The sequence below is a fragment of the Scyliorhinus torazame genome, chromosome 15 (genome assembly GCF_047496885.1).
Source record: "Scyliorhinus torazame isolate Kashiwa2021f chromosome 15, sScyTor2.1, whole genome shotgun sequence".
Classification (NCBI taxonomy): Eukaryota; Metazoa; Chordata; class Chondrichthyes; order Carcharhiniformes; family Scyliorhinidae; genus Scyliorhinus; species Scyliorhinus torazame.
The window spans coordinates 207,348,242-207,371,466 of NC_092721.1; the positions used below are offsets into that span (position 1 = coordinate 207,348,242).

General features: G+C 51.6%; 1 protein-coding gene across 1 annotated transcript in view; it reads right to left on the minus strand.

The window, feature by feature from the left end:
• The window catches only part of trpc2b (transient receptor potential cation channel subfamily C member 2b), a 159,458-nt gene extending 139,884 nt beyond the window's left edge, over positions 1-19,574 (minus strand). The window contains exons 1-2 of the mRNA XM_072477525.1: positions 18,914-19,574; positions 13,895-14,596 (exon numbers count right to left, since the gene is read on the minus strand). Coding sequence (XP_072333626.1) covers positions 13,895-14,596; positions 18,914-18,928 — 717 coding nt within the window. The 5' untranslated portion in view covers positions 18,929-19,574. The remainder of the gene's footprint in view (positions 1-13,894; positions 14,597-18,913) is intronic.
• Positions 19,575-23,225: the final 3,651 nt, after the last annotated feature.

Genomic DNA, 23,225 nt, shown 5'->3' on the forward strand with positions numbered 1-23,225 from the left:
GGTGCAGGCAGAGAAATGGGTGACCACCAGAAAGGGCAGGCAGTCAGTGCAGGAATCCCCTGTGGTTGTCCCCCTCTCGAACAGATATACCCCTTTGGATACTGTCGGGGGGGATAGCCTATCAGGGGAAAACAGCAGCAGCCAGAGCAGTGGCACCACGGCTGGCTCTGATGTTCAGAAGGGAGGGTCAAAGCGCAGAAGAGTAATAGTTATAGGGGACTCTATAGTCAGGGGCACAGATAGGCGCTTCTGTGGACGTGAAAGAGACTCCAGGATGGTATGTTGCCTCCCTGGTGCCAGGGTCCAGGATGTCTCCGAACGGGTAGAGGGAATCCTGAAGGGGGAGGGCAAACAGGCAGAGGTCGTTGTACATATTGGTACTAACGACATAGGCAGGAAGGGGCATGAGGTCCTGCAGCAGGAGTTCAGGGAGCTAGGCAGAAAGTTAAAAGACAGGACCTCGAGGGTTGTAATCTCGGGATTACTCCCTGTGCCACGTGCCAGTGAGGCTAGAAATAGGAAGATAGAGCAGACAAACACGTGGCTAAACAGCTGGTGTAGGAGGGAGGGTTTCTGTTATCTGGACCACTGGGAGCTCTTCCGGGGCAGGTGTGACCTGTATAAGATGGACGGGTTGCATCTAAACCGGAGAGGCATAAATATCCTGGCCGTGAGGTTTGCTAGTGTCACACGGGAGGGTTTAAACTAGTATGGCAGGGGGGTGGGCACGGGAGCAATAGGTCAGAAGGTGAGAGCATTGAGGGAGAACTAGGGAATAGGGACAGTGTGGCTCTGAGGCAGCGCAGACGGGGAGAAGTTGCTGAACACAGCGGGTCTGGTGGCCTGAAGTGCATATGTTTTAATGCAAGGAGCATTACGGGTAAGGCAGATGAACTTAGAGCTTGGATTACTACTTGGAACTATGATGTTGTTGCCATTACAGAGACCTGGTTGAGGGAAGGGCAGGATTGGCAGCTAAACGTTCCAGGATTTAGATGTTTCAGGCGGGATAGAGGGGGATGTAAAAGGGGAGGCGGAGTTGCGCTACTTGTTCAGGAGAGTATCACAGCTATACAGCGAGAGGACACCTCAGAGGGCAGTGAGGCTATATGGGTAGAGATCAGGAATAAGAAGGGTGCAGTCACAATGTTGGGGGTATACTACAGGCCTCCCAACAGCCAGCGGGAGATAGAGGAGCAGATAGGTAGACAGATTTTGGAAAAGAGTAAAAACAACAGGGTTGTGGTGATGGGAGACTTCAACTTCCCCAATATTGACTGGGACTCACTTAGTGCCAGGGGCTTAGACGGGGCAGAGTTTGTAAGGAGCATCCAGGAGGGCTTCTTAAAACAATATGTAAACAGTCCAACTAGGGAAGGGGCGGTACTGGACCTGGTATTGGGGAATGAGCCCGGCCAGGTGGTAGATGTTTCAGTAGGGGAGCATTTCGGTAACAGTGACCACAATTCAGTAAGTTTTAAAGTACTGGTGGACAAGGATAAGAGTGGTCCGAGGATGAATGTGCTAAATTGGGGGAAGGTTAATTATAACAATATTAGGCGGGAACTGAAGAACATAGATTGGGGGCGGATGTTTGAGGGCAAATCAACATCTGACATGTGGGAGGCTTTCAAGTGTCAGTTGAAAGGAATACAGGACAGGCATGTTCCTGTGAGGAAGAAAGATAAATACGGCAATTTTCGGGAACCTTGGATGACGAATGATATTGTAGGCCTCGTCAAAAAGAAAAAGGAGGCATTTGTCAGGGCTAAAAGGCTGGGAACAGACGAAGCCTGTGTGGCATATAAGGAAAGTAGGAAGGAACTTAAGCAAGGAGTCAGGAGGGCTAGAAGGGGTCATGAAAAGGCATTGGCAAATAGGGTTAAGGAAAATCCCAAGGCTTTTTACACTTACATAAAAAGTAAGAGGGTAGCCAGGGAAAGGGTTGGCCCACTGAAGGATAGGCAAGGGAATCTATGTGTGGAGCCAGAGGAAATGGGCGAGGTACTAAATGAATACTTTGCATCAGTATTCACCAAAGAGAAGGAATTGGTAGATGTTGAGTCTGGAGAAGGGGGTGTAGATAGCCTGGGTCACATTGTGATCCAAAAAGACGAGGTGTTGGGTGTCTTAAAAAATATTAAGGTAGATAAGTCCCCAGGGCCGGATGGGATCTACCCCAGAATACTGAAGGAGGCTGGAGAGGAAATTGCTGAGGCCTTGACAGAAATCTTTGGATCCTCGCTGTCTTCAGGGGATGTCCCGGAGGACTGGAGAATAGCCAATGTTGTTCCTCTGTTTAAGAAGGGTGGCAGGGATAATCCCGGGAACTACAGGCCGGTGAGCCTTACTTCAGTGGTAGGGAAATTACTGGAGAGAATTCTTCGAGACAGGATCTACTCCCATTTGGAAGCAAATGGACGTATTAGTGAGAGGCAGCACGGTTTTGTGAAGGGGAGGTCGTGTCTCACTAACTTGATAGAGTTTTTCGAGGAGGTCACTAAGATGATTGATGCAGGTAGGGCAGTAGATGTTGTCTATATGGACTTCAGTAAGGCCTTTGACAAGGTCCCTCATGGTAGACTAGTACAAAAGGTGAAGTCACACGGGATCAGGGGTGAACTGGCAAGGTGGATACAGAACTGGCTAGGCCATAGAAGGCAGAGGGTAGCAATGGAGGGATGCTTTTCTAATTGGAGGGCTGTGACCAGTGGTGTTCCACAGGGATCAGTGCTGGGACCTTTGCTCTTTGTAGTATATATAAATGATTTGGAGGAAAATGTAACTGGTCTGATTAGTAAGTTTGCAGACGACACAAAGGTTGGTGGAATTGCGGATAGCGATGAGGACTGTCTGAGGATACAGCAGGATTTAGATTGTCTGGAGACTTGGGCGGAGAGATGGCAGATGGAGTTTAACCTGGACAAATGTGAGGTAATGCATTTTGGAAGGGCTAATGCAGGTAGGGAATATACAGTGAATGGTAGAACCCTCAAGAGTATTGAAAGTCAAAGAGATCTAGGAGTACAGGTCCACAGATCACTGAAAGGGGCTACACAGGTGGAGAAGGTAGTCAAGAAGGCATACGGCATGCTTGCCTTCATTGGCCGGGGCATTGAGTATAAGAATTGGCAAGTCATGTTGCAGCTGTATAGAACCTTAGTTAGGCCACACTTGGAGTATAGTGTTCAATTCTGGTCGCCACACTACCAGAAGGATGTGGAGGCTTTAGAGAGGGTGCAGAAGAGATTTACCAGAATGTTGCCTGGTATGGAGGGCATAAGCTATGAGGAGCGATTGAATAAACTCGGTTTGTTCTCACTGGAACGAAGGAGGTTGAGGGGCGACCTGATAGAGGTATACAAAATTATGAGGGGCATAGACAGAGTGGATAGTCAGAGGCTTTTCCCCAGGGTAGAGGGGTCAATTACTAGGGGGCATAGGTTTAAGGTGAGAGGGGCAAAGTTTAGAGTAGATGTACGAGGCAAGTTTTTTACGCAGAGGGTAGTGGGTGCCTGGAACTCACTACCGGAGGAGGTAGTGGAGGCAGGGACGATAGGGACATTTAAGGGGCATCTTGACAAATATATGAATAGGATGGGAATAGAAGGATACGGACCCAGGAAGTGTAGAAGATTGTAGTTTAGTCGGGCAGTATGGTCGGCACGGGCTTGGAGGGCCGAAGGGCCTGTTCCTGTGCTGTACATTTCTTTGTTCTTTGTTCTTTGTTCTTTAGATCAGTGAGTACAGGGGGTGATAGGGGAATGATGTAGATCAGTGAGTACAGGGGTGATAGGGGAATGATGTAGATCAGTGAGTACAGGGTGAGAGGGGAATGATGTAGATCAGTGAGTACAGGGGGTGATAGGGGAATGATGTAGGTCAGTGAGTACAGGGGGTGATAGGGGAATCATGTAGATCAGTGAGTACAGGGGGTGATAGGGGAATGATGTAGATCAGTGAGTACAGGCTGGTAGGGGAATGATGTAGATCAGTGAGTACAGGGGTGATAGGGGAATGATGTAGATCAGTGAGTACAGGGTGAGAGGGGAATGATGTAGATCAGTGAGTACAGGGTGATAGCGGAATGATGTAGATCAGTGAGTACAGTGTGATCGGGGAATGATGTAGATCAGTGAGTACAAGGTGATAGGGGAATGATGTAGATCAGTGAGTACAGGGTGAGAGGGGAATGATGTAGATCAGTGAGTACAAGGGGTGATAGGGGAATGACGTAGATCAGTGAGTACAGGGTGACAGTGGAATGATGTAGATCAGCGTGCACAGGGTGATAGGGGAATGATGTAGTTCAGTGAGTACAGGGTGAGAGGGGAATGATGTAGATCAGTGAGAACAAGGGGTGATAGGGGAATGATGTAGATCAGTGAGTACAGGTTGATAGGGGAATGATGTAGATCAGTGAGTACAGGGGGTGATAGGGGAATGATGTAGATCAGTGAGTACAGGGTGATAGGGGAATGATGTAGATCAGTGAGTACAGGGGGTGATAGGGGAATGATGTAGATCAGTGAGTACAAGGGGTGATAGGGGAATGATGTAGATCAGTGAGTACAGGGGGTGATAGGGGAATGATGTAGATCAGTGAGTACAGGGGGTGATAGGGGAATGATGTAGATCAGTGAGTACAGGGGGTGACAGGGGAATGATGTACATCAGTGAGTACAGGGGGTGATAGGGGAATGATGTAGATCAGTGAGTACAGGGGGTGATAGGGGAATGATGTGGATCAGTGAGTAGAGGGTGATAGGGGAATGATGTAGATCAGTGAGTACAGGGGGTGATAGGGGAATGATGTAGATCAGTGAGTACAGGGTGATAGGGGAATGATGTAGATCAGTGAGTACGGGGGTGATAGGGGAATGATGTAGATCAGTGAGTACAGGGGGTGATAGGGGAACGATGTAGATCAGTGAGTACAGGGGTGATAGGGGAATGATGTAGATCAGTGAGTACAGGGTGAGAGGGGAATGATGTAGATCAGTGAGTACAGGGGGTGATAGGGGAATGATGTAGGTCAGTGAGTACTGGGGGTGATAGGGGAATCATGTAGATCAGTGAGTACAGGGGGTGATAGGGGAATGATGTAGATCAGTGAGTACAGGCTGGTAGGGGAATGATGTAGATCAGTGAGTACAGGGGTGATAGGGGAATGATGTAGATCAGTGAGTACAGGGTGAGAGGGGAATGATGTAGATCAGTGAGTACAGGGGGTGATAGGGGAATGATGTAGATCAGTGAGTACAGGGTGATAGGGGAATGATGTAGATCAGTGAGTACAGGGTGATAGGGGAATGATGTAGATCAGTGAGTACAGGGTGATCGGGGAATGATGTAGATCAGTGAGTACAAGGTGATAGGGGAATGATGTAGATCAGTGAGTACAGGGTGATAGGGGAATGATGTAATTCAGTGAGTACAGGGGGTGATAGGGGAATGATGTAGATCAGCGAGTACAGGGTGATAGGGGAATGATGTAGATCAGTGACTACAGGGTGATAGGGGAATGATGTAATTCAGTGAGTACAGGGGATGACAGGTGAATGATGTAGATCAGTGAGTACAGGGGGGGAATGATGTAGATCAGTGAGTACAGGGGTGATAGGGGAATGATGTAGATCAGTGAGTACAAGGGGTGATTGGGGAATGATGTAGATCAGCGAGTACAGGGTGATACGGGAATGATGTAGATCAGCGTGTACAGGTTGATAGGGGAATGATGTAGATCAGTGAGTACAGGGGTTGATAGGGGAATGATGTAGATCAGTGAGTACAGGGTGAGAGGGGAATGATGTAGATCAGTGAGTACAGGGTGATAGGGGAATAATGTACATCAGTGAGTACAGGGTGATAGGGGAATGATGTAGCTCAGTGAGTACAGGGTGAGAGGGGAATTATGTAGATCAGTGAGTACAGGGTGATAGGGGAATGATGTAGATCAGCGTGTACAGGGTGATAGGGGAATGATGTAGATCAGTGAGTACCGGGTGATAGGGGAATGATGTAGATCAGTGAGTACAGGGTGATAGGTGAAAGATGTAGATCAGTGAGTACAGGGTGATAGGGGAATGATGTAGATCAGTGAGTACAGGGTGAGAGGGGAATGATGTAGATCAGTGAGTACAGGGTGATAGGGGAATGATGTAGATCAGTGAGTACAGGGTGATAGGGGAATGATGTAGATCAGTGAGTACAGGGGGTGATAGGGGAATGATGTAGATCAGTCCGTACAGGGGGTGATAGGGGAATGATGTAGATCAGTGAGTACAGTGGGTGATAGGGGAATGATGTAGATCAGCGAGTACAGGGTGATAGGGGAATGATGTAGATCAGCGTGTACAGGTTGATAGGGGAATGATGTAGATCAGTGAGTACAGGGTGATAGGGGAATGATGTAGATCAGTGAGTACAGGGGGTGATAGGGGAATGATGTCGATCAGTGAGTACAAGGGGTGATAGGGGAATGATGTAGATCAGTGAGTACAGGGTGATAGGGGAATGATGCAGATCAGTGAGTACAGGCGTTGTTAGGGGAATGATGTAGATCAGTGAGTACAGGGTGATAGGGGAATGATGTAGATCAGTGAGTACAGGGGGGTGATAGGGGAATGATGTAGATCAGTGAGTACAGGGGGTGACAGGGGAATGATGTAGATCAGTGAGTACAGGGTGAGAGGAGAATGATGTAGATCAGTGAGTACAGGGGGTGATAGGGGAATGATGTAGATCAGTGAGTACAGTGGGTGATAGGGGAATGATGTAGATCAGTGAGTAGAGGGTGATAGGGGAATGATGTAGATCAGTGAGTACAGTGGGTGATAGGGGAATGATGTAGATCAGTGAGTACAGGGTGATAGGGGAATGATGTGGATCAGTGAGTAGAGGGTGATAGGGGAATGATGTAGATCAGTGAGTACAGTGGGTGATAGGGGAATGATGTAGATCAGTGAGTACAGGGTGATAGGGGAATGATGTAGATCAGTGAGTACAGGGGGTGATAGGGGAATGATGTAGATCAGTGAGTACAGGGGTTGATAGGGGAATGATGTAGATCAGTGAGTACAGGGGGTGATAGGGGAATGATGTAGATCAGTGAGTACAGGCTGGTAGGGGAATGATGTAGATCAGTGAGTACAGGGGTGATAGGGGAATGATGTAGATCAGTGAGTACAGGGGGTGATAGGGGAATGATGTAGATCAGTGAGTACAGGGTGAGAGGGGAATGATGTAGATCAGTGAGTACAGGGGGTGATAGGGGAATGATGTAGGTCAGTGAGTACTGGGGGTGATAGGGGAATCATGTAGATCAGTGAGTACAGGGGGTGATAGGGGAATGATGTAGATCAGTGAGTACAGGCTGGTAGGGGAATGATGTAGATCAGTGAGTACAGGGGTGATAGGGGAATGATGTAGATCAGTGAGTACAGGGTGAGAGGGGAATGATGTAGATCAGTGAGTACAGGGGGTGATAGGGGAATGATGTAGATCAGTGAGTACAGGGTGATAGGGGAATGATGTAGATCAGTGAGTACAGGGTGATAGGGGAATGATGTAGATCAGTGAGTACAGGGTGATCGGGGAATGATGTAGATCATTGAGTACAAGGTGATAGGGGAATGATGTAGATCAGTGAGTACAGGGTGATAGGGGAATGATGTAATTCAGTGAGTACAGGGGGTGATAGGGGAATGATGTAGATCAGTGAGTACAGGGTGATAGGGGAATGATGTAGATCCGTGACTACAGGGTGATAGGTGAATGATGTAATTCAGTGAGTACAGGGGATGACAGGTGAATGATGTAGATCAGTGAGTACAGGGGGGGAATGATGTAGATCAGTGAGTACAGGGGGTGATAGGGGAATGATGTAGATCAGTGAGTACAGGGTGAGAGGGGAATGATGTAGATCAGTGAGTACAGGGTGATAGGGGAATAATGTAGATCAGTGAGTACAGGGTGATAGGGGAATGATGTAGATCAGTGAGTACAGGGTGATAGGGGAATGATGTAGATCAGCATGTACAGGGTGAGAGGGGAATGATGTAGATCAGTGAGTTCCGGGTGATAGGGGAATGATGTAGATCAGTGAGTACAGGGTGATAGGGGAAAGATGTAGATCAGTGAGTACAGGGTGATAGGGGAATGATGTAGATCAGTGAGTACAGGGGGTGATAGGGGAATGATGTAGATCAGTCCGTACAGGGGGTGATAGGGGAATGATGTAGATCAGTGAGTACAGGGGGTGATAGGGGAATGATGTAGATCAGCGAGTACAGGGTGATAGGGGAATGATGTAGATCAGCGTGTACAGGTTGATAGGGGAATGATGTAGATCAGTGAGTACAGGGTGATAGGGGAATGATGTAGATCAGTGAGTACAGGGGGTGATAGGCGAATGATGTCGATCAGTGAGTACAAGGGGTGATAGGGGAATGATGTAGATCAGTGAGTACAGGGTGATAGAGGAATGATGTAGATCAGTGAGTACAGGGTGTGTTAGGGGAATGATGTAGATCAGTGAGTACAAGGTGATAGGGGAATGATGTAGATCAGTGAGTACAGGATGATAGGGGAATGATGTAGATCAGTGAGTACAGGGGGTGATTGGGGAATGATGTAGATCAGCGAGTACAGGGTGATAGGGGAATGATGTAGATCAGCGTGTACAGGTTGATAGGGGAATGATGTAGATCAGTGAGTACAGGGGTTGATAGGGGAATGATGTAGATCAGTGAGTACAGGGTGAGAGGGGAATGATGTAGATCAGTGAGTACAGGGTGATAGGGGAATAATGTAGATCAGTGTGTACAGGGTGATAGGGTAATGATGTAGATCAGTGAGTACAGGGTGATAGGGGAATTATGTAGATCAGTGAGTACAGGGTGATAGGGGAATGATGTAGATCAGCGTGTACAGGGTGAGAGGGGAATGATGTAGATCAGTGAGTACCGGGTGATAGGGGAATGATGTAGATCAGTGAGTACAGGGTGATAGGGGAAAGATGTAGATCAGTGAGTACAGGGTGATAGGGGAATGATGTAGATCAGTGAGTACAGGGGGTGATAGGGGAATGATGTAGATCAGTCCGTACAGGGGGTGATAGGGGAATGATGTAGATCAGTGAGTACAGGGGGTGATAGGGGAATGATGTAGATCAGCGAGTACAGGGTGATAGGGGAATGATGTAGATCAGCGTGTACAGGTTGATAGGGGAATGATGTAGATCAGTGAGTACAGGGTGATAGGGGAATGATGTAGATCAGTGAGTACAGGGGGTGATAGGGGAATGATGTCGATCAGTGAGTACAAGGGGTGATAGGGGAATGATGTAGATCAGTGAGTACAGGGTGATAGGGGAATAATGTAGATCAGTGAGTACAGGGGGGTGATAGGGGAATGATGTAGATCAGTGAGTACAGGGGGTGACAGGGGAATGATGTAGATCAGTGAGTACAGGGGGTGATAGGGGAATGATGTAGATCAGTGAGTACAGGGGGTGATAGGGGAATGATGTGGATCAGTGAGTAGAGGGTGATAGGGGAAGGATGTAGATCAGTGAGTACAGGGGGTGATAGGGGAATGATGTAGATCAGTGAGTACAGGGTGATAGGGGAATGATGTAGATCAGTGAGTACAGTGGGTGATAGGGGAATGATGTAGATCAGTGAGTACAGGGGTTGATAGGGGAATGGTGTAGATCAGTGAGTACAGGGTGAGAGGGGAATGATGTAGATCAGTGAGTACAGGGTGAGAGGGGAATGATGTAGATCAGTGGTTACAGGGTGATAGGGGAATGATGTAGATCAGTGAGTACAGGGTGAGAGGGGAATGATGTAGATCAGTGAGTACAGGGGGTGATAGGGGAATGATGTAGGTCAGCGTGTACAGGGGGTGATAGGGGAATGATGTAGATCAGCGAGTACAGGGTGATAGGGGAATGATGTAGATCAGTGAGTACAGGGTGATAGGGGAATGATGTAGATCAGTGAGTACAGGGGGTGATAGGAGAATGATGTAGATCAGTGAGTACAGGGTGATAGGGGAATGATGTAGATCAGTGAGTACAGGGGGTGATAGGGGAATGATGTAGATCAGTGAGTATAGGGGGTGATAGAGGAATGATGTAGATCAGTGAGTACAGGGGGTGATTGGGGAATGATGTAGTTCAGCGAGTACAGGGTGATAGGGGAATGATGTAGATCAGTGAGTACAGGGTGATAGGGGAATGATGTAGATCAGTGAGTACAGGGTGAGAGGGGAATGATGTAGATCAGTGGTTACAGGGTGATAGGGGAATGATGTAGATCAGTGAGTACAGGGTGATAGGGGAATGATGTAGATCAGTGAGTACAGGGTAAGAGGGGAATGATGTAGATCAGTGAGTACAAGGGGTGATAGGGGAATGACGTAGATCAGTGAGTACAGGGTGACAGGGGAATGATGTAGGTCAGCGTGTACAGGGTGATAGGGGAATGATGTAGATCACTCCGTACAGGGGGTTATAGGGGAATGATGTAGATCAGTGAGTACAGGGGGTGATAGGGGAATGATGTAGATCAGCGAGTACAGGGTGATAGGGGAATGATGTAGATCAGTGAGTACAGGGTGATAGGGGAATGATGTAGATCAGTGAGTACAGGGGGTGATAGGAGAATGATGTAGATCAGTGAGTACAGGGTGATAGGGGAATGATGTAGATCAGTGAGTACAGGGGGTGATAGGGGAATGATGTAGATCAGTGAGTATAGGGGGTGATAGAGGAATGATGTAGATCAGTGAGTACAGGGGGTGATTGGGGAATGATGTAGTTCAGCGAGTACAGGGTGATAGGGGAATGATGTAGATCAGTGAGTACAGGGTGATAGGGGAATGATGTAGATCAGTGATTACAGGGTGAGAGGGGAATGATGTAGATCAGTGAGTACAGGGGGTGATAGGGGAATGATGTAGATAGAGTCTCACTGCCTGGCACCCTGATTCTCTCTGTTCTGACTCTATGATAGTGCGGCACTCCCTCAGTACGGACCTTCTGACAGTGCAGCACTCCCTCAGTACTGACCATCTGACAGTGCGGCACTCCCTCAGCACTGACCCTCTGACAGTGCAGTACTCCCTCAGCACTGACCCTCTGACAGTGCAGCACTCCCTCAGTATTGACCGTCCGACAGAGGAACACTCCCTCAGTACTGACCCTCTGACAGTGTATTACTCCCTCAGCACTGACCCTCTGACAATGCAGCACTCCCTCAATACTGACCCTCTGACAGTGCAGCGCTCCCTCAGTACTGACCCTCTGACAGTGCAGTACTCCCTGAGTACTGACCCTCTGACAGTGCAGCACTCCCTCAGTACTGACCCTCTGACAGTACAGCACTCCCTCAGTACTGACCCTCTGACAGTGCAACACACCCTCAGTTGTGACTCACTGACAGTGCAGCACTCCCTCACTACTGACCCTCTGACAGTGCGGCACTCCCTCAGTACTGACCCTCTGACAGTGCGGCACTCCCTCAGGACTAACCCTCTGACAGTGCAGCACTCCCTCAGTACTGACCCTCTGACAGTGCAGCACTCCCTCAGTACTGACTCTCTGACAGTGCGGCACTCCCTCAGTACTGACCCTCTGACAGTGCAGCACTCCCTCAGTCCTGTCCCTCTGACAGTGCAGTACTCCCTGAGTACTGACCCTCTGACAGTGTATTACTCCCTCAGTACTGACCCACTGACAGTGCAGCACTCCCTCAGTACTGACCCTCTGACAGTGCAGTGCTCCCTCAGTACTGACCCTCTGACAGTGCAGCACTCCCTCAGTACTGACCCTCTGACAGTGCAGTGCTCCCTCAGTACTGACCCTCTGACAGTGCAGCACTCCCTCAGTACTGACCCTCTGACAGTGCGGCACTCCCTCAGTACTGACCCTCTGACAGTGCAGCACTCCCTCAGGACTAACCCTCTGCCAGTGCAGCACTCCCTCAGTTCTGACCCTCTGACAGTGCAGCACTCCATCAGTACTGACCCTCTGACAGTGCAGCACTCCCTCAGTACTGACCCTCTGACAGTGCGGCACTCCCTCAGTACTGACCCTCTGACAGTGCAGCACTCCCTCAGGACTAACCCTCTGCCAGTGCAGCACTCCCTCAGTACTGACCCTCTGACAGTGCAGCACTCCCTCAGTCCTGACCCTCTGACAGTGCGGCACTCCCTCAGTACTGACCCTCTGACAGTGCAGCACTCCCCCAGTACTGACCCTCTGACAGTGCAGCACTCCCTCAGTACTGGCCCTCTGACAGTGCAGCACTCCCTCAGGACTGACCCTCTGACAGTGCAGAACTCCCTCAGTTCTGACTCACTGACAGTGCAGCACTCCCTCACTACTGACCCTCTGACAGTGTGGCACTCCCTCAGTACTGACCCTCTGACAGTGCAGCACTCCCTCAGTACTGACCCTCTGACAGTGCAGCACTCCCTCAGGACTGACCCTCTGACAGTGCAGAACTCCCTCAGTTCTGACTCACTGACAGTGCAGCACTCCCTCACTACTGACCCTCTGACAGTGCGGCACTCCCTCAGTACTGACCCTCTGACAGTGCGGCACTCCCTCAGGACTAACCCTCTGACAGTGCAGCACTCCCTCAGTACTGACCCTCTGACAGTGCAGCACTCCCTCAGTACTGACTCTCTGACAGTGCGGCACTCCCTCAGTACTGATCCTCTGACAGTGCAGCACTCCCTCAGTCCTGACCCTCTGACAGTGCAGTACTCCCTGAGTACTGACCCTCTGGCAGTGTATTACTCCCTCAGTACTGACCCACTGACAGTGCAGCACTCCCTCAATACTGACCCTCTGACAGTGCAGTGCTCCCTCAGTACTGACCCTCTGACAGTGCAGCACTCCCTCAGTACTGACCCTCTGACAGTGCAGTGCTCCCTCAGTACTGACCCTCTGACAGTGCAGCGCTCCCTCAGTTCTGACCCTCTGACAGTGCAGCACTCCATCAGTACTGACCCTCTGACAGTGCAGTGCTCCCTCAGTACTGACCCTCTGACAGTGCAGCGCTCCCTCAGTTCTGACCCTCTGACAGTGCAGCACTCCATCAGTACTGACCCTCTGACAGTGTAGCGCTCCCTCAGTACTGAACCTCTGACAGTGCAGCACTCCCTCAGTCCTGACCCTCTGACAGTGCGGCACTCCCTCAGTACTGACCCTCTGACAGTGCAGCACTCCCTCAGTACTGACCCTCTGACAGTGCAGCACTCCCTCAGTACTGACCCTCTGACAGTGCAGCACTCCCTCAGTACTGACCCTCTGACAGTGCAGCACTCCCTCAGTACTGACCCTCTGACAGTGCAGCACTCCCTCAGTACTGACCCTCTGACAGTGCAGCACTCCCTCAGTACTGACCCTCTGACAGTGCAGCACTCCCTCAGTACTGACCCTCTGACGGTGCGGCACTCCCTCAGTACTGACCCTCTGACAGTGCAGCCCTCCCTCATTCCTGCAGGGGTGTGTCAGCCTGGATTATATATTTCAGACTCTGGGGTGGGAGTAGAACCTTCAACAACCAGATTTGTAGCCACTGGGTAAATGGGAGAGTTAAAGGGCTCGATTGTACTGGCCATCTGGGGGTGAAGTGCGTGGTGGTGCGGAGCAGCATGTGTGACATGGCGGGGGACGAGTAGGCCTGCCCTCCTGAGCAGAGGCCTGTGAGACCTGGTTCCATTGGTGCTGGTATCTGACTGCATAGGTGCAGCGCTGCCCCCCACCTTTATGGCCCTGTGTTCTGCCCCGTGCCTCACGGGCTAAATACTGTCCAAAGTGTGTGATTTTCGTTTGTCGGCCACAGTGCGTCGAGTGTTCTGTTGTAAAATTACCAACCTTAAACTCCGGCTCTTTCTTCGATAGCTGTTTGAGTTCTCTGCTCAGTTTGAAGGCACTCAACATGGCATCTTCATTGGCGATGGCCAGGTATGGCCTGCTGGCTAGGCCTTTGTAGGTATTCATGCGTGACAGGGAGAACTTCAACATGTCATACTGTCTGGCATTGAGACACTCTGGGCAGGCGCAGGAGATCTTGTGGGGGTTGGGGATGATGTGCCCCTTCTTCATCAGCAGGTCCACTATCTCAAACAGGTTCTTCTGGCAAGCCAGGGTCAATGGGGTCACCCCCGGGGCGAAGCGGGAGCTGTCGATGGAATGGTCAAACAGGGCCAGTGAGAAAGACATGATATCCACCTTGTTGTGACTTGTTCCTTTCTGCTGGTCGAGCTGCTCCAGCAGGAGCTTGACCACATTGATCAGGTTCATGTCCACGGCCACGAGCAGTGCTTCGTGGATCTGCCGGAAATCAAACTTGACCAGTCGCAGGAGGTTGATGATAATCTCGTCATTGCTCATCCGGATGGCCAGGTTGAGGGCTTCCCTCCAGGACCGGTCCTCAGAATCGTCCAGCTGCCTCAGGATCCCATCGCTGGTCTGCAACAGCTTGTACAGTTTGGCCAAATTCCCATCATAAATTGCTCCAATCAGACTGGTCGGGAATTTCATCTTCTTCCCAGCAATCTCCCTCCAGTTGTCTTCCTGGACACAGGAGGTGAAGGAGTTAGAGGACAGTGGGTCAAACGGTCAAAAACACACCCGCCCCCACCCCTATCCAGGGACCATCATTGATGAGTTCAAACACATCTCTTTCCCCACCATGATTCAGGTAAGAAGTTAACTCTCTGTATCCGTGTGTGTGCTGAGGGGGATGGGGGGAGCCGTGGGAGAAATAATCTGCTAATGGAGGAGGGAGAGAGAGTTTAGAATGTGTGCCTACGCAGTCTACTGTGGAGTGCTGGACTCTGGAGGGTCAATGATGCTGTAGGGTTTATTTCTGGGGTTTAAGGAGGGCGAGGGGTTTATTTCTGGGGGTTTAAGGAGGGTGAGTGGTTTATTTCTGGGGTTTAAGGAGGGCGAGGGGTTTATTTCTGGGGGTTTATGGAGGGTGAGGGGTTTATTTCTGGGGGTTTACGGAGGGTGAGGGGTTTATTTCTGGGGGTTTATGGAGGGCGAGGGGTTTATTTCTGGGGGTTTATGGAGGGCGAGGGGTTTATTTCTGGGGGTTTAAGGATGGTGAGGGGTTTATTTCTGGGGGTTTAAGGAGGGTGAGGGGTTTATTTCTGGGGGTTTACGGAGGGTGAGGGGTTTATTTCTGGGGGTTTACGGAGGGTGAGGGGTTTATTTCTGCAGGTTTACAGAGAGTGAGGGGTTTATTTCTGGGGGTTTAAGGAGGGTGAGGGGTTTATTTCTGGGGTTTAAGGAGGGCGAGGGGTTTATTTCTGGGGGTTTATGGAGGGTGAGGGGTTTATTTCTGGGGGTTTACAGAGAGTGAGGGGTTTATTTCTGGGGGTTTAAGGAGGGTGAGGGGTTTATTTCTGGGGGTTTAAGGAGGGTGAGGGGTTTATTTCTGGGGGTTTAAGGAGGGTGAGGGGTTTATTTCTGGGGGTTTAAGGAGGGTGAGGGGTTCATTTCTGGGGGTTTAAGGAGGGTGAGGGGTTTATTTCTGGGGGTTTAAGGAGGGTGAGGGGTTTATTTCTGGGGGTTTAAGGAGGGTGAGGGGTTTATTTCTGGGGGTTTAAGGAGGGTGAGGGGTTTATTTCTGGGGGTTTGCAGAGAGTGAGGGGTTTATTTCTGGGGGTTAAAGGAGGGTGAGGGGTTTATTTCTGGGGGTTTAAGGAGGGTGAGGGGTTTATTTCTGGGGGTTTAAGGAGGGTGAGGGGTTTATTTCTGGGGGTTTACGGAGGGTGAGGGGTTTATTTCTGGGGGTTTACGAAGGGTGAGGGGTTTATTTCTGGGGGTTTATGGAGGGTGAGGTGTTTATTTCTGGGGGTTTAAGGAGGGTGAGGGGTTTATCCCTGGGGGAATAAAGAAGGTGAGGGATTAATCCCAGCAAGGGGTTAATCCCTGGGGATATAAAGAGGGTGAGAGGTTAACCTCTGAGGGATTAAATAAAGTGTTCATTCCTCGGGATTTAAGGAGTGGGAATAATTAATCCCAGGGGTTATAAATGGGAGAGTTTGTTTCATTTGTTTACAGGATGTGGGGGTTGCTGGTCAGGCCAGCATTTATCGCCCAGTCCTAATTGCCCTTCAGAAGGTGGGGGTGAGCTGCCTTCTTGAACCGCTGCAGTCCTTGTGGTGTAGGTACACCCACTGTGCTGTTAGGGAGGATGTTGACCCAGCGACAGTGAAGGAACGGCCGATATATTTCCCAGTCAGGGTGGTGAGTGACTTGGGGGGGAAGTGGTGGGGTTCCCAGGTATCTGCTGCTCTTGTCCTTCTAGATGGCAGTGCCATGATCAAAGCTTGGTCAAGGAGGGAGAGAATGGGGGAGACGGAGAGAGAAGGAGGGGGAGATGGAGAGAGGGCAGGGAGAGAGAGGGGGAGATGGAGAGAGAGCGTTGGAAGACGGAGAGGGTTGGGAAGGTGTTGCCTAAAGGATCTTAGTAAGTTACTGCAGTGCATCTTGTAGATGGTGCACACGGCTGTCACTGTGTGTCGGTGGTGGAGGGAGTGTATGTTTTAGGTGATGGATGGGGTGTTGATTGATAGCACGGTGCTGATGATCGGGCAATCTTCCTGCAGCTCTATTGGGATGGGCTGATCCCTGGGGGTTTAAGGTAAGGAGGAATTGGGATTTGACTATCAGACTGACCAAGGACTGGAACTCTCTCAAAGCGCAGGGCCACCCGGGGTGAGTCTGGCCCTTTCACAGATTAAATAGGTAAGGGAAAGTTGGAAGTTGTTCCGTTAACAAAAAAACATTCTCCCATCACCCCCTGGTCAGGTACCTCCTGGTAATCCAACCTCAACCCACTGGTTGCATCCCTCTCCCTCTCTTTCTCCCCATTTTTAGCACAGTGCTAAATCGCTGGCTTTGAAAGCAGACCAAGGCAGGCCAGCAGCACGGTTCAATTCCCATACCAGCCTCCCCGAACAGGCGCCGGAATGTGGCGACTAGGGGCTTTTCACAGTAACTTCATTTGAAGTCTACTTGTGACAATAAGCGATTTTCATTTCATTTCATTTTCTTTCCCTCTTATCCTCTCTCTATCCCTCTTTCCCTCTCTCTCTCCCCTTCTCCTCCTCTCACCTCTCTCCCCCCCTTTCTTTTCCTCTCCCTCTCCCCCTCTCCCTCCTGCTCCCCCCCTCGTTCCCTCTCCTCTCTCTCCCCTCTCTCTCTCCCTCACCATCTCCCCCTCCCTTTCTTTGTCTCTCCTCCCTCCCTCCCTCCCTCTCCGCCCCTCTCTCTCCCCCTTTCCTCCTCACTCTCCTCTCATTCACTCTCTCCCCCTCCCGCTCCGTCTCCCCCTCTCTCACCCCGCCCTCTCTCCATCTCCCGCTCTCTCCAAGTTCCCACTCTCTCCTCCGTCTCCCCCACTCTCTCTCTCTTTGATCGTTTGTTCTAATATCTCCTTATGTGTCTCCTTGGTAGATTTTGTTTGATAATCGCTCCAGGGAAATATTATGGGATGTTTTACGACATTGAAGGTGCTATATAAATGCAAGTTAATGTTACTTTGCATCTTTTCTGATTTGTGTTTCCAATGAAGTTTTATTCTTTTTGCACAAAGTCAGGATCTGTCAGTGACTTCAGAATTTAGCCCTGGAGATTCAGGTGACAGCTGGCCCCACCCAGCTCCCTCCTGCTGGATCTAGTTCCCACTCCCTCTCCCTCTTTACATCCGAGCTACAGTGTGGGATGAGAGAGGGACAGTGTGGATTCTCCGTGGTTTAGGTATTGATCGGGGGGGGGGGGGGTGAAATGCAAGTCGCTGTTTATTCAAAGTGAAGGTTGAGATCAGAGGCTGGGATAAGGAGCTGAATCAGGTGCTGATCATTGGCTGAAGCCAGGCTGGAGATTCTATTGTCTCTGGGATTCGGGGAAGGGTCTGGTTAGGGCCCAGGGTTCGGGTATGGAGGGACCACAGCTACATGGACAATCGGGGCGTCGGGATCCCAGTTTGTTGCCAGTTTGAGTTTGAGCAGAAATTCCAACCTCCCCCCCAGCCCAACCCCTCCATGTTGATACCCAATTCACAAGTGCCCTGACTCTAAACTGACCCGCACAATGGTCAGCAGAGATCGATATGGGGCAACAGCGCTAAGCCATGTCCTGATTGGGGTAGGGGTTACGTCAAAGGGGGCATGTCCCAGTCCTGAGTCCCCGCATTAGAACAACATTTCCCATCCATCTCTGCAAACCATAGAATAATACAATGCAGGCAGCCATTCAGCCAATCATAGGGGCAGCACGGTAGCTCAGTGGTTAGCACTGTTGCTTCACAGCTCCAGGGTCCCAGGTTCAATTCCCGGCTTGGGTCACTGTCTGTGCGGAGTCTGCACATTCTCCCCATGTCTGCGTGGGTTTCCTCCGGGTGCTCCGGGTTCCTCCCACAAGTCCCGAAAGACGTGCTGTTAGGTGAATTGGACATTCTGAATTCTCCCTCGGTGTACCCGAACAGGCGCCGGAGTGTGGCGACTAGGGGCTTTTCACTGTAACTTTGTTGCAGTGTTAATGTCAGCCTACTTGTGACAATAATAAAGATTATTATTCTATCACTGCCAGCTCTCTCAAAGAGCTATCTATTAGTCTGAACTGCCTGATCCCATATCCTCGCGTGTTCCTCTAGTTCCAGTATTTGTTCAATTCCCTTTTGAAAGTTACTATTGAGTCGGCATTTTGAACGTCTCGACTAAATCTCCCGCTAACCGTCTCCACGCGAAGGACAACAATCCCAGATTCCGCAGTCAGGCATTAAAGAGTTTTACCAATTACACTGCGTGATAATCTACAATGGGTGCCTTGACTGTGACTGTGTCCAACACTGCCCCTGTGCCACTCTCTCTCACTCACCGTTAGATGCTCCATGTTTGACTCTTTGTCTTGGTCACTCCTCTGCTCAATGAAATCTGGAGCGGTGACACTGTCCCGGGACACACGCTGACCACGCACTCGCACAAAGTGTCGTTCAGGTAATCTCCTGGTCAGAACACCTGGAGCTGAGTCTCCATGGCGATGTGTTGGGTATCGAGCCTGCTCCCCTTGCTGGGTCGGTGTTCCCCGCAGTAGTTCGCCCGCACCTCTGATTCCGTCTCTCACAGATCCCTGTGTCACCTCGACAGCACCAGATGTGGGAGCTGATGGTTTACACCTCGCCCAGTGGTTCAGGTTTGGCAGTCAGTGGAGACTGTTGCCATGTTATCCACCCAGGGACTCTCCTGTCAGCTAGTAATTGGTGCTTGTTACCTGCCTGACTCCCCACAGAGCACATTAATCCAGCCTCGGAAAATTCCAGAAGGATTCAGTAACCAGAAATTAACCACTTGAGTGTTGCAAATTAAATTGAAAGGTGTTTTTCTGACTCTGCTGCTAGCTATTCCAATCAATCACTGAACGACACTCAGTCCTTCCACTTTCTTCCTCTCCCTATTTCACATTTTCGCTCTTTCCATCTCTCCCTGGGTTAAGAGCTAACTGTGTGATTATCAACAGCAGATGGTATTGTGTTCAGCGGCCACTTTACACAGCTGTCTGCAAATATTAGGGACAGAAAAAGGCCTTTCGGCCTGTCTGACTGATTGACTGTGGCCTCAAACCCACTCTCCTGCTGACCCCCAATAACCCTGGACACTCGCGTTGATCAAATATTGGACAGTACAAAAGTCAAGATACTATACTTTCTCTATCTCTCTCACTTACTCCCTCTCATTCTTTATTTTCCCTATTTCTCCTCTCCTGCTCTGTGTTCCAAACTCTGTGATTAATTTCTCCTCTCCCAGGGCAGCACGGTGGCGCAGTGGTTAGCACAGTTGCTTCACAGCGCCAGGGTCCCCAGAAGTTCGATTCCTGGCTCGGGCCACTGTCTGTGCGGAGTCTGCACGTTCCGGGGCGGTCTGTGTGGGTTTCCTCCGGGTGCTCCGGTTTCCTCCCACGGTCCAAAGATGTGCGGGTTAGGTGGATTGGCCATGATAAATTTTCCCTTAGTGTCCAAAAAAAGGTCAGGTGGGGATAGGGTGGAGGTGCGGGCTTGGGTAGGGTGCTCGTTCCAAGGGCTGGTGCAGACTCGATGGGCCGAATGGCCTTCTTCTGCACTGTAAATAAATTCTAGGATTCTATGAATCAGGAGGCTCCTCTGGAGAGAGGGATCATATTTATGGGCCATTGACCAAAGGACGCCAAACTTGTGAGAGAGGACCATAGAGAGAGAGAGAGGACAGAGAGAGAGAGAGACAGAGAGAGAGAGAGAGAGAGAGAGAGACAGAGAAAGAGGGAGGCGGGGGGCGGGGGAGGCGGGGGGGGGGGGTGATGAGTTCTCAGAACGAAAGGGAAAGGAAGAGAAGACGAGAGCAGCTAAGAATCAGTCATCTCTCCTTTTTCTCTCCCTCGCCCTCCCCATTCCTTCCTCTGTCTGTTCCCCATTTCTCTTCTATTCGTGACTCCTCAATGTCTTGCCAGAGACGGATTCAGTTTACTGTCTCTGCTTGGAGGAGCTGGCTGACGTGTCATCCTGACTCTGAAACGAGTCTTGGACCTTTCCTGTCTCCGGGGACCAAAGTCTCCCTCGGAGATCGAAACAAATCAACATGTTTTTTATCAGATATTGTTTTCAACAGCTATGTTGTGCCAGTCAAGCATTTGAACAACAGGACGTGAGACATTCCATCAGAGGTGAACTGGCACAATCTCACTGTGATGTGGCCCGGGATTAATTCGCAGCGAAGGTGCTAAATAAATTCAAATGGATGTTGTTGTTGCAGAATCTTTCTCCCCGTCTCAGGTTCGTGGGGATTTGAGGAAAATCTTTTTACCCAGAGGATGGTGACGGTCGGGAACGCGCTGCCTGGGAGGGTGGCACCGTCTGGGAGGGTGGCACTGTCTGGGGGTGGCACAGCCTGTCTGGGGTGGCACTGCCTGGGGGGCTGCACTGTCTGGGGAGGTGGCACTGCCTGGGGAGGTGGCACTGCCTGGGGGTGGCACTGTCTGACAGGGTGGCACTGCCTGGGGGGTGGCACTGTCTGGGGAGGTGGCACTGTCTGGGGGGTGGCTCTATCTGGGGGGTGGCACTGTCTGGGGGGTGGCACTGTCTGGGGGGTGGCACTGTCTGGGGAGGTGGCACTGCCTGGGAGGGTGGCACTGTCTGGGGGGGTGGCACTGTCTGGGGGGGTGGCACTGTCTGGGGGGTGTAGCGCACAAAGACTCCATGAGACGAATAGAGTGAAGTCGATGAGGCTTTATTAAGCGTGTCTGTTCCCCCGCAGCTCGATAGTAAACTGGCCTGCGGGGGAAGACTCCGGCTTCTTATACTCCGCCTTCAGGGCGGAGCTTGAGGTCAACGGCCAACCAGGACCCGGGATCTGTCAGCCAATGACATTAGGGCTTCCAGTCCCACATGACCCCCAGTACATACTACCACAGGGGGTGGCTCTATCTGGGGGGTGGCACTGTCTGGGGGGATGGCATTGCCTGGCAGGGGTTGCACTGTCTGGGGGTGGCACTGTCTGGGGGGTGGCACTGTCTGGGGGGGTGGCACTGCCTGGGGTGGCACTGCCTGGCAGGGGTGGCACTGTCTGGGGGTGGCACTGCCTGGGGGGGTGTCACTGCCTGGGGGGTGGCACTGCCTGGGCTGGTGGCACTGCGTGGGGGTTGCCACTGCCGGGGGGTGGCATTGTCTGGGGGGGTGGCATTGTCTGGGGGGGTGGCACTGTCCGGGGGTGGCACTGCCTGGGGGTGGCACTGTCTGGGGGGGTGGCACTGTCTGGGGGGTGGCACTGTCTGGGGTGGCACTGCCTGGGGGGGTGGCACTGTCTGGGGGTGGCACTGCCTGGGGGGGGCACTGTCTGGGAGGGTGGCACTGCCTGGGGGGGTGGCACTATCTGGGGGGTGGCACTGCCTGGGGGGTGGCACTGCCTGGTGGGGGTGGCACTATCTGGGGGTGGCACTGTCTGGGGGGGGCACTGTCTGGGGGGGCACTGCCTGGGGGGTGGCACTGTCTGGGGGGGTGGCACTGCCTGGGGGGGGTGGCACTGTCTGGGGGGGTGGCACTGCCTGGGGGGTGGCACTGCCTGGTGGGGGTGGCACTGTCTGGGGGTGGCACTGCCTGGGGGTGGCACTGTCTGGGGGGGCACTGTCGGGGTGGCACTGCCTGGGGGGGTGGCACTGTCTGTGGGGGGGCACTGTCTGGGGGGGTGGCACTGCCTGCGGGGGTGGCACTGTCTGGGGGGTGGCACTGTCTGGGGGGGTGGCACTGTCTGGGGGGGTGGCACTGTCTGGGGGGTGGCACTGTCTGGGGGTGGCACTGCCTGGGGGGGGCACTGTCTGGGGGGGTGGCACTGTCTGGGGGGTGGCACTGCCTGCGGGGGTGGTAGAGGCGGGTTGCCTCACCTGGAGGAGCACTTGGCACGTCTTAACATTCAGGGCAATGGGCCCAGTGTTGGTAAATGGGATTAGAATCATAGAATTCACAGTGCAGCGAGAGACCATTCGGCCCATCGAGTCTGCACCAGCTCTTGGAAAGAGCACCCTACTAAGCCTATCCCCATAACCCAATAATTCCTCCTAACCTTTTGGACACTAAGGGCAATTTATCATGGCCAATCCACCTAACCTGCGCGTCTTTGGACTGTGGGAGGAAACCGGAGCACCCGGAGGAAACCCACGCAGACACGGGGAGAACGTGCAGACTCCGCACAGACAGTGACCCAAGCCGGGAATCGAACCTGGGACCCTGGAGCTGTGAGGCAGCAGTGCGAACCACTGTGCCACGGGGTCAGGTGTTTTTCAAGCGTCGATGCAGGCTCGATGGGCCGAAGGGCGTTTTCTGCGCTGCAGTATTCTGTGATTCTGTCTCACTCCTGTGCTCTCATTAATAGTGAGCCTGTAGGCAGATAAGTGTGATAATGAGGGACTGGGACACCATCACCATTCGTCTCTCCCAGAATTCCAGGCAGGAAGGAGCATGGTCGACCCCACTGGCCCAATACCTATTGAGGCCCTAAGCTGCCAATTAATCAACAGCCTCAATGCACTGCCATTGCTCTGAATCGAGCTAAAACCACCCGGCTAGTCCTCCTGGGAGCACAGAGGTCTGTCAATGGGAGTGGGGGGGGGGGGGGGGGGGGGGGGGAGCCCGTTGACAGCCATCTCCTTGGCCTTACTACTGACCCCC